General features: G+C 39.6%; 2 protein-coding genes across 3 annotated transcripts in view; one reads left to right on the top strand and one right to left on the bottom strand.

Moving 5' to 3' along the window:
- LOC122258152 (uncharacterized) overlaps window positions 1-1,810 on the top strand; it is a 4,915-nt gene extending 3,105 nt beyond the window's left edge. For both annotated transcript variants that reach the window (XM_086531749.1, XM_086531748.1), the window contains one exon: window positions 1-1,810. This exon is cut by the window's left edge and continues 851 nt beyond it. In XM_086531749.1, coding sequence (XP_086387875.1) covers window positions 830-1,570 — 741 coding nt within the window. In that variant the 5' untranslated portion in view covers window positions 1-829 and the 3' untranslated portion in view covers window positions 1,571-1,810.
- Window positions 1,811-3,035: 1,225 nt separating this feature from the next.
- Window positions 3,036-11,260, bottom strand: LOC122265755 (retinol dehydrogenase 11-like). Its single transcript, XM_086531747.1, has 7 exons — window positions 11,075-11,260; window positions 7,006-7,200; window positions 5,622-5,810; window positions 4,979-5,137; window positions 4,657-4,776; window positions 3,791-3,977; window positions 3,036-3,527 (listed from the first exon to the last, which is right to left on the bottom strand). The coding sequence occupies exons 1-7, from the start codon at window positions 11,190-11,192 to the stop codon at window positions 3,434-3,436; spliced, it is 1,062 nt and encodes a 353-aa protein (XP_086387873.1). The 5' UTR covers window positions 11,193-11,260; the 3' UTR covers window positions 3,036-3,433.
- Window positions 11,261-12,126: the final 866 nt, after the last annotated feature.

Below are 12,126 nucleotides of genomic sequence, written 5' to 3'. Positions count from 1 at the left end.
CGCGGCTAGGATGGACCACAAGATCACTCAAGGGTTTCTTCCTGCCTTCCTCCGCTAGCCTGTCAGCTACATCGTTCCCTTTAATACCAACATGGCTTGGAATCCAGTTGATGATAATGCGTCTACCCTGATCCAGGATTCTCTGAGCAATGGTAAGAATCGTGGTCAGAAGATAAACGTTATCAATGGGCGTGCTTTGCTGCAGGTTGTCAATGGCGGCCCTAGAGTCTGTATGCATGACAATATGCCCGTCCGTCTGGGCTACATGGGCTAGGGCTCCCATAATAGCGACTGTCTCTGCTTGGAGCGAGGAGGCATTGTGCTATGTCCCTCTGGACGTCGAATCCCTATTCGCGAACGTCCCGCTCGACGATGTCCTTGCCTTTCTGCAGAGGAATCTTCTTCCTGAGGACCACCGCCTTCCTCTGCCTACTGACGTCTTCCTTCAGCTGATCCGTCTGTGTGTGGATTCTAACTCCTTCTCTTTCGAAGGACGTTTCTACTCTCAGACCTTCGGTGTTGCCATGGGCTCTCCCCTTTCTCCTGTCTTGGCCAACCTGTTCATGGAGTATTTCGAGGCTGAACTTCTTCCCTCCATCTCCCTTCGTCCTGCTATTTGGCTGAGATACGTCGACGACGTCTTTGCCCTCTGGCCCCATGATCCTGCTCTCTTCCCGGATTTCCTGGATAAGCTGAATTCTCTCTCTCCTTCCATTCGTTTCAAGGTTGAATGTGAAGTAGACGATCAGCTCCCTTTCTTGGACACCTTAATTCACCGCTCAGGTGACTCCTTCTCTTTTTCAGTGTATAGAAAACCCTGCACAGCGGGATGTATATACACTTCTTCTCTTACCACCCTCTCCATGTTAAGAGAGGTGTCGCTACCTCTCTCTTTCTCCGTGCTCTCCGCATATGTGACCCGCAGCACCTGGATGAAGAGATCAACTTTCTACGTCGATCCTTCGGCAAGCTGGGATACCCTCGTTTCGTCCTTGACGCCGCGCTCTCCGACGCTCGCCGTACCTTCTACCAGGACCCTCCCCCCAGAGAGAATTCTCACCTGCCTGTCCTCAGCCTTCCTTACACCGAGGAAATCCACTCCCTTCGTCGCTCGCTGCACCCTCTCAACTGCAGGCTTACCTTTCGCCAGGTTAACACACTCCGCCGCAACCTGGTCCACACCCGTCCTCCTTCGTCTGCCAAGATAGGGTCCTATGCCATCCCTTGCTCCTCCTGTGAGAAGCAGTACTTCGGGGAGACCGGCGTTTGTCTCAACAAATGTGTGTCCCAACACAGGTACGCGGTTTCCAGGGGATATACCAACAACGCTCTCTTCTGCCACCAATGGGACACAGGACATCGCATAGACTGGTCAGCTGCCCGCATTCTGTTCCCTTCCGCTGACGTCCATGCCCGCAGATTGGTGGAATCTTCTCTCATTAACAGGCTGCCGAATTTCAGTTTTAACAGTGGCTTTTCTCCTGCTGACGGTCTTCTATCCTCGCACATTCTCCGTTTGTTACCTTACCCCGGACACCCTTCACACAGACCGCCGGACCCAGTGACCTGACATGACCTGCCCCGGTTCCGTTCGCTGTTCCGCCTCTGCCTCTGTTTCCGTTCTCCTGTCCTCGCTTGACCTGCTTGTACCGTGTTACTCCCCCCTTTATCCTTTTATATACCGTCTTGTTCTCCTCCTCCTCAGACCTGAAGATGGGATCCAGATGGATCTTGAAACTGTCGTCTCATTTTCAATAAATCTATTTTGTGTATAGTGGGTTTATCTGCCATTTATCAACACGGAAGAGTGTTTTGCAAGTCATATATATATATATATATATATATATATATATATATATATATATATATATATATATATATATATATATAATATTATATATATATGTACATATATATGTACATATTTATATGTATATATGTACATTATATATGTATATTATATGTATATATATATGTATATGTATATATATATATATATATATATATATATGTATATGTATATTTATATGTATATATATATATATTTATATATTATATATACATATATAATATATATATATATATATATATATATATATATTATATATATATATATATATATATATATATAACATACATATGTTTTTTGGGCACCCATTGTTGATGAAAATAAATTTGCTTGCCCAGTCACCAGATTGGATTTTATTTCAGAGTGAGGCAGTTTAAACAAACATTCTTGGACTTTACCCACTCTCTTTCAGTTACTCATTGTAAAGCTAGAGCCATTTTTGTTGTGTCATTTTGTTGTGTTTTATTGTATTGAGAGACATATGTGTCACATCAGAGGCTCTATCAGTGCTGCAAAATTGTAGTAAGGTCTATATCAGCTCATTATTTTTTTTATACACAGTGTGATAGAAGCATTGCTGCTTATGGGAGGACAAAAGGTAACTTAATATTTTCTTATTTGTGTACTCTCATGTGCGAATACAATGCACATAACCATGCACAATGAAGATAACATGAAGAGGTAGGGTAGAGGAAGGAAACCTGTGCTTATGACTGTGAGTGTCACAGTAAAAGGCATCCCTACTGGCACAGGGGCATGGTTTGAGTCCCATCCTATTCTCGTTCTGCCTGCACAGCCTTCATCACTGGCAAATTGCATTGTGCTATTGCTCTATAGAGATAGCGCTTGCTAGAGACTGTGGATGAGTGCCGTTCAAGGCTCTCTCTCCTGCTAGTGCTAGGAAAAAGTACCATCTAGGTTTTGGATGTTAGGTGAAACCCATTTTGCTTAATATTATATCAATTCAAGTAATTATGACTGCAATTGTCATCATAGCTCACTTATAGTACAATAAAATACCACAGTAATCCAAAATCTCCGAATGTCATGTTTGTCATGACGCCCATCGTCAGGGCAAAGCTCCAGTGCAATGTATGTCATTACAACCATCCACAATGAGTTAACCATAAGGAGAAATTTGAACAAATATCAGAGGTTATCTATGGGATATCAATAAGAATGACTATATATTTCAAGTTTTACTGTTTCCATTTAAACATTTCCATAGAAAAAACATACTAATGCATACAACACTTGCAAACATCAAAGGAACAATCCTTCCTTCTTAACTTACATAACAATAGACCTAAAAACATAGGCATAGCCATGATTTTGGGAAGGGAGGAGAACCCTATAATGGAAAATATACTAGGCCCGAGGATGCTCCTCTGTTGTGCCTTACATGTTAAACTGTTTATCTTTGTTTTATCAGTGACAAATAAATTATTAGTGAACTATTCAACTTTTATTATTACATTAAGTAAAGGCACCATTATGTAATCTCCAGAAAATTGACAATTCTCTCTTCTCTCTACTTTATTTCTTTTTTCTTTTTATCTCTGTTTTCATTTCTCCAATTCCTTCCTAAAGCTTAACCATCTTCTCGGACACCTGCCACAGACGTTCAGCTATGTCATCGTTCCTGGCAACTGCTGAAGCATAACCCACGGCACAGTCACTAAAATCAAAACAAAAATTACATTTCATATGCAGAATATTTTGACAGGATGGAATTCAGTATTATAATCAGTATGTGAATCCATTTTCATAAATCTGCTAATGTTGGATTTTACACAAGTTGGAAAACACACAAATGCGAAAAAGGAGAACAAAAAATATTATTACAAAATAATAAACAAAAGTATTCTCAACTGTCATGCACTGATAAGTAAATAATCATCATAATAAGTCTGTAACACATGCAAAGAAACTGAGACTCACCTGAAATAGTAACTATGGTTGTCCTGTTCTGCCTCAAGAGCACAATGCAGAGTGGTCTGGGCCCCTTCCATGCTATTCTTCAATATCAGTGCAGCATACCAGGAGGCTGTGAAGGAACCCGCAATGTGTCTCCCAAGGTTGGACTGGACAGCTCCTGGATGCACTGAGAACACCTGGATGTTCGTGCCTGTCATGGTATTTTCTCGATCATTATGAGTAAGTTTTGATGGAGTTGGGGCTTAGTTATTTCTTGTGTTGTTTACTTGTGGGTTCTGTTTGACAGCTGTGTTGGGAATTGTGTATCTTCTCTGTGTTAGGTGCATTAAGAAGACCTGGATGTTTGTGTTGTGATGGTATTTCAAATATTACTTCAATGGGACTTGGTTTGGTAGTTTGTTGTATGTTGTATGTTTTAAGTTTTGTTTGAGGGACAATGTATAAGGATTTTATATATTTTTATCACCTTGCTACATAGTCTTTAAATTAACCCATCAACAGCAGGTGACAAGATGTAACATTGAGTGGTGGCAGGATCAGCTACCAGGGACAAGATATTTTGTCATGGCTGTCATTCTGGCCGGCGTGCTGGGTGATAAAGAGCATAGCGCTTGGCCGCAGCCAGAGCGGGCAAATAGCCAAGGCATTCAGCTTACACATTTGAAATATCTCAGCATTTCAACCATTTGGAGCCAACACAGCCCCATCAGCAACAGGTTAAGATACAACAGTTATACTCTAACTTTAATGGCCACTCATGCTACTTTCCAAGATAAAATAATGGGAAAAAGATGGACACAAAAATACACATTCACTCTACCTCTAACTCTTTCTCTCTCTCTAACCTCAAAATATTTCACACAACCTACCTTTGACCTTCTTTGCAAGATGGCGAGTAAACAGAATATTGGCAACTTTACTGTTTCCATATGCCTGGTTGCGGTCATATCCTTTCTCATATGTCATGTCATCAAATGGAATAACACCCCCTGTTAAGGAGAGGGCAAAATTATAATAAGCTTACCCCAAAATATATTCTATACTAATCTGATACAAATAAATCCATTTTTGTATCATTTCTAAATCAGCTCAAACTCAAATGGTAGAAAGAGATTTCTAAATCAGGACAAAATGCTACCTGTATTTTTTATATAAGTAGCTAAAGACACACATTATAAAAAAACGACTCACATGTATGTGCCAGAGAACTGAGGCTGATGATTCGTGCTTCCTCCGAGTGCGTGAGCAGAGGGAGAAGGAGGTTTGTTAAGAGGAAATGCCCGAGGTGGTTTGTGCCCATCTGCATCTCGAAGCCATCCTCTGTCTTGGTGTATGGGCAGAGCATCACACCTGAAAAATACAAAAGGAAAACTCTTACATACATACATATATTTAAATATACATATGAATACATATGTATATAAATGTGTATATGTATATATACATATACATATATATATATATATATATATATATATATATATATATGTGTGTGTGTGTGTGTGTGTGTGTGTGTGTGTGTGTGTGTGTGTGTGTGTGTGTGTGTGTGTGTGTGTGAAATATAGGCATACAAACATACATATCTATCTACCTAGCTCTCTCTCTATAAATATATGATAAAAATAATTAAATATAATTTTGACACAAAATAGAATACCTATACATATTAACTGGTTTGTAGATAAGGCATCAACACACATAGAAAATAAAAGATACAAAACGATGCCAAATAAATAAGATTGCGAGTATTCAAACCCAACAGCAACACTAAAACTTATCATAAACCTTTTGCAAAGATGACCAAAATCATGGCACAGAAAATGCGAATGCCCACCTGCATTATTGATGAGCATGTGAAGGCGCCTCTCTTTGGCCTTGAGCTCCTGGGCAAAGGCCCGCACGGAGGCCAGGGACGCAAGGTCCAGCTTCATCACAACCAGTTCCCCGCCGGTCTGACTCCCGATTTCCTTCGCTACTTTCTCCGCCGTCTTGGTGTCGCGGCAGGCCATGATGATCTTGGCACCTGTGGGTTGGTCGTGGGCCGGGGTTGGGAGGGTTAGCTTATTCGGTTAGTGTTAGCGAAAAGTTTTTTTTCTTTCTATTCTCTATCCTCTCTCTCTTTCTCTTCAGAAGCATGGATGTTTCGCCGTCGGCCGTGGACGTACGTCGTGTTTCCACAAAACCGTTGTCATCAATGAGCGTTTTCACACGAGTCGACCGCGGCGAGACGGCGTTCTCGAGCACCGCCTTCGCCACGGCACCTCTTTCCAGGCGACGCACCTTTCGCACTCCACGCCGTGAAAAGAGTACAGGTTGACTCTGAATAACTTTTTGGCTCTTTTCAGTTATCAACCAAATGGAGCAACAGAAATATTTATTTTATATGTGATTTACTTTGGTGAAATATAATTTTTCTTACCGACTATGACTCAGGTCGGCTGCGTCGAAATATCTCAGTCTATATTATGTTCATAGTATGATACAATGTGACAAAACTCAAAATGACTCGTGCAGTAATCAAAAGGTGAGCCCATTTTTATATAAAAGGAATGAGTGTGTATTCATAACATCTGTCTACATCGTTAGGGCGGCAGGTCTTGGACACGGCATTGGCCTTTGCGGGAACAGAAGTCTCCAGACAAGCAGTGTGATCAATGGCGCCCGAGTTCGGAAACATTCACGGCGGACGGCGAAAATGGATGCGTCTGAACCGGGCTTATGAATCTTATACAACTGAACATACGGAATTATGATAAAAGAACCTCCATTGCTATGCAGATTATTACCCTGGTAGCCATTGCACCTTTATGGTCACAAAATGAACGGTAGAAATGTAGTTTATCGCCATGAAAAGAACGAAAGAGAAAAAAATCAGAATGGTGTATTGCTGATAATAAACATCTTAAGTTAATAAGTGCCAGTATTAATGTTATTATCAACCTGATCACTAGATCTACCAATCAACAGGTTATGCGATACCCACAGACAAACATATCAATCTTTTAGAAAAATAAGAACATCATATGATCTCCGAAATAAACCAACCGCTCTATGCACAGACAAGAGAAAAAAAAAGAAAAAATAAACATCAGGAAATAAACCAATCAACCAACCAATAAAAAATAATAACAATAGGAATCACAATCACACCCATAACAGCATTCCTAGTATCACTAAACGCAATAACGAAAACGAACACAAACAATAAACAAACTCACCGCGGCCACTGAGATCGCGAGCCGTCTCCCTCCCTATGCCGGCGTTGCAACCGGTGATCACGACCGTCTTGCCGTCCAGCCGCCTGGTGGAGGTGCAAATCCCGCCCGCAAGGATCCTGCGAGCGAGGACGATCATGCACGCGTGGATTGCCGTGCATGTGACGTCATTCCCTCGGAGGTAGTCGACGACAGCCACTGCGGGGAAGACCGCGGGAGGTGGTGGTTGTGATACTAATATTCATAATGGTTATTGTAATGATGATGAAACGTTTTTAGTGATAGGTAAGTTAATGATGTTAGTGACGTTCATAGGATTGTTATGTTAATGATGGTGGCACTGATAATAATATTGATAGTGATGAGGTTGATGATAATAATGATAATAATAATAATAATATGATGATGATGATGATAAGGAAGGGGAGGAGAACAAGCATGATGTTGAGGATGATGATGGTGATGATAAAAATAGTAAATGATAATGGCAATGATGATGATAAAACAATTACGGTGAAAATGCTAATAACAATAATAATAAATTACAATAGCCAAACCTAAACGCAGAAACACAAATAACAGAAAGGAAAATGTCAGTAAGGCTAAAAAGAAGAAAAAATAATCAGTTACTTGCTACCATTGTAAACAGATGTATAGACGCCAAAATCAAAATATTCTTAGCTACTTTTTTTTACAAAGCGAGTAAACAATTTCCAAGCACAGCATTATGTAATCAAAAGGCAAACCAAAACATGTAGATCTGTCGATGTGTTATGTAAATGAAATTCTCGCACTACAATTCTGCATATATCTGTAATGTTTAGCTCATATGGATGCTCCTTAAGGGGGGGGGGGGTGCAGCACCCCTGGGTCTCCCTCCAAATAAGTAATCATTGGTAGCTGTCAACTTAAATCCCTGTCGACTTTCAATAAACTTTGAAATCGCTATGTCACTAAAGTTTGAAATGTTTTCCGTTCTAAGGACGACGTTGTGTTTAAAGATTCAAAGGTTGAGTGACAGTGACGGGGCGATGCAAGCACTGTATCACGTCATACTTCATCCACGCGGAAGCTCAGTCAGCCCTGGTTATGGTTCCGTTAACAGGACGACTGTAACGGGTGATGCGGCCGCCATGAGTGCGCGTAATAGGAAAGATAACATCTGTCAGCGGTGGAAATTCTCTCGAGGCCGGAGTCAAGTGCGACCGCGGGCCTTCCAACACTTGCCTGTTTTAATTCATCTATTCTGTTAATTATTTCTACTATTATCAGATCTATCTAAAGGCTTATGTTATGCTCAATCTGAAAGTAGTTAGGCCTTAAACTGGTACAGTCACTCATAAAAGTTCGTGGGGGTCCGTGTGTGTGTGGGCCTGTGGAGTCCCCACCCCTTTCTGGACGGCGAGTCTTTATAATGGCGTGGCAACGCGCACAGCCATACACATGGCATAACTGTAACGTTGATGTGATAAAATAAGAAAGGGATATGTTTGTCAATCAGGAATTATCGGTATAGTCATAACCAGTTACATTATTCCAATGTAGTGTGAAAAGATATGAAGGTTTGAGTGCCTCCAATGTCTAAAGTTTACAATAAAGAAGTGAGCAGTAACGAGGGTAGTGCAGGTCGACATGCATTCGAACCGTTTCGAAAATTTGCTTCGCATCCACGTCAATAATGTTGTAAATCATTAAGAGCTAAAGAGACACAGAATCGAATGTTGTATAGCATTACTTTCGTCACATATTCCCCCATATATCCCAAGAAAACCAAATGTAAATAATAGGTCATAAAACATTCTAAGTAGACCAAGACTCGAAACACTGAGCAGTGAAGCAGTCTGAGTTGGCCAGAGCGTCACTAGACGCTGAAAGTGTAGGAATTGTGTGTGTTCACCTAGGACATGATTGACCGTAATAAATGTCCACGCAAATATTGTTTTATGTCATGTATTTTTCACGGTGCAATTTTATGAATGACAGCATATGAAGGTTAAAATTTTATGGACACAACAGAAGAAGGGTGGAGAAGGAGGGAGTAAAAAGGTGGTTTTAAACCAGGTGAAGGGAGACTAGAGGGAGGAGGTCAAGTGTTTAGTTTCCGCTCACCTATGGTAGTTGAGGTTAAAGCCATTTGTTAATATTGTAATGAAATGTTATATAGTAGCGAAACATACGAAATGTTCACTGTGCATTTATCTGATGTCGAACTATTACTCTCTATAAATACCAAACGTCATATCGCAGTATATTGTCCTTAACGGGAACAGTGTTCACAAAGTTTCCTTCCCCCATCCCCACCTTTAGGTGAATGACGTCCCCCTCGACATCACAGCTAGACCACCGGGTAAGCGGCAATGACAACAGCTATGGATAATGACATGTCATTCGTGATGTTACAGTATATCCTCTGTCACTGATACTCAAGCAATTTAGTGATGAGGGAAGTGGCAGCTCCGTATGTTGCTGGTTCCATGCACAACTGTCGTGGCATCCAGCAGTCTAATACACCAGCATATTGAAAGCATGTGGCACATAAATCATAAAGTATGGAACATGCGACCATACAAGATTATGTAGTTGCTTCCTTTGTAGGATAAATAACCATTTCTTTGCATGACATGTAAAGAAAGTGCTGAACAGACAAAACGGTAAAACAAATTGTATAAACATTACATTTATTTATTTGTAAATAATAATATATAGAACACATTTATTTATTTGTAAATAATAATATATAGAACACAAGTGTTCATAAATAACTCATTTGTTGTGGTGACTACATGACTCAATATGCTATGCCATATGTATATTAATTGAGATAAATATAGGCTATAGGCAAAAGGAAATACCTGTAATACTGACTTCAAATATAAATGTGTCCTGTCAATACTAATAATGATAACATTATTAAAACATGTAAAGTAATCAAAAATAAATTAAAACGGATTATACGATGAACAATAAGGTCATGTTTATTGTAAATAACACAAAAGCACCATGATAATCGACGTAAAAATAACAATAAATGGTATACATGGCTTACCATGAACTGCGCCAATGGTTTAGTCACATGCACCCGACAAAACCAACACTGTGAATTACATTATTTTCCTCATTATCTTTCCCTGAACATCCATTTAATGATATTACACAAGGACCGAGCGATTAATATTTTCCCCATCCCCCATTTGCCTCAATTATTGTATTCAGTCTGTCTGGAACTGAATCAACAAGACGTTGACAATAGTTTGGCAGACGTCTTAAATTTTCCCATTCGGCAGTGGCATGATTTACTATAGCTGCCTGATGTCGTTCGTCTTGTATATCCCATGTTCTCTGCATCATTGCCCACACGTTCTCAATTACGTTGACGTCACACCCTTTGGTTGGCAATACTATAACCTGAATATCTGGGTGTTGTGCAAACCAATTCCTTACCAAGGCGCTCGTGTGGATGCTGCTTTTATCATGAAAAAATCGAATTGGGTTAGGAGCATGAATGGCTGTAGCACGAATGGACGGGATAATGGTTTCAAGTATCTGTATATATTTCTCTGAATTAAGATGACCGTCTATTCGTATTTTATCACATCAACGTCACAGTTCTACCGTATGTATGGGTGTGCGCATTGTCACGTCGTTATACAGACTCGCCGTCCAGAAAGGGGTGGGGATGGCACAGGCCCACACACACACTGACCCCCACGAACTTTTATGAGTGACTGTACAAATGTTAAAAGATTTCCCAGCTCTTGAAAGTATCTTAAATCGTTAGGCTTACTGGATTGCGGTAGTTGGTAGAAAAACAAGCTAGTAGAACAATTACCGTATAATAAAATCTAACATTTAAAGAAACAAATACATTACATCTATCCAGGGATATAATTTGAAACAAAAGTCCTTAAGTGTATCAGTTCCACAGCTAAATACACATTAATTTTAAAATGAATGAAAACATAATCATTCACACACGTACGCACAGGCACAGGCACACACACAGATATATACACATATATATGTATAGATACACACGTATCTTTATCAGTGCACTAGAAATTCTCCAACTCACTCAAGCCGCAAAGGAAGGCTAAAACGGACGCTTCTTGCTTCAGAAAAAAGTCCCATCCTTTCGTGAAGAACTTGACAGACAGCCAATTGAAGCTAAGTGAAGAGCGAATTGATTCCATGGTGGTAATTGATGTTCTTCGTAAGAGAAGGTGTGCTATCTATCCTTCCCGAGGCACAACTGAAAGTAAACGCCACAGCCTTAGGAGATATATAAAAAATGAATCGTAAATAATTGGTAGATGGCAACTCTGTGCGTGGGACAGGATGCTAATCCTATTTATAACTACTATTATCATTACACACCGGCTATCGCTGATATTGTAGGATACAATCACATCATTATATAATTGGTGGTATTACACAAATTTTGATATCGGCAACAGACATCAAAGGGAATTAAAACGAAGAATTCACCATCAACTGTAACTTGAGAATGACGCTGCTCATTTGTATTTGTGATTCATAGATTACAGTTCTGGTGCTTATGTGTGTATTATGTGCGTGAAAAGGGGGAGCGTGTACGTATGTGTACTTATGTCCATGGGCGTGGGTTTGTGTGCGTGAAATACATACATAGGTGTGCGTGATTGTTTAGCTATACGGGAAATATTTATTTTTTCATTGTTATTTATTCTCGTATATCTTCAGTGATTATATTCTAATTCTTCAAGCGAGTTATTCATCATCTCCAGTATTCAGTCATCGGGGCGAGTGTCGCTGATTAAGGATGATTCGATATTTCCATTTCTCACGTGTGGCTGTTTGCTTTTGGTGGTGTGAAGGAAAAGGGAGGTGAAGTGAGTTATAATAACACACACGTACACACACACACATACAGACACACACATACATATATACATACATACATATATATATATATATATATATATATATATATATATATATATATGTATGTATATAGTATATATGTATACATACATACACACAAACACACATGTATATATGTATATATATATGTATGTATATATATGTATATATATGTATATATATGTATATATACATATATATATATGAATATATGTATATATTATA

This window comes from Penaeus japonicus, unplaced genomic scaffold (assembly GCF_977035675.1).
Source record: "Penaeus japonicus unplaced genomic scaffold, GWHDUDI00000001_assembly GWHDUDI00000036, whole genome shotgun sequence".
Taxonomy (NCBI): domain Eukaryota; kingdom Metazoa; phylum Arthropoda; class Malacostraca; order Decapoda; family Penaeidae; genus Penaeus; species Penaeus japonicus.
Note: the sequence above shows the minus strand (reverse complement) of the source record. Positions and strands in the feature narration are given on the sequence as shown.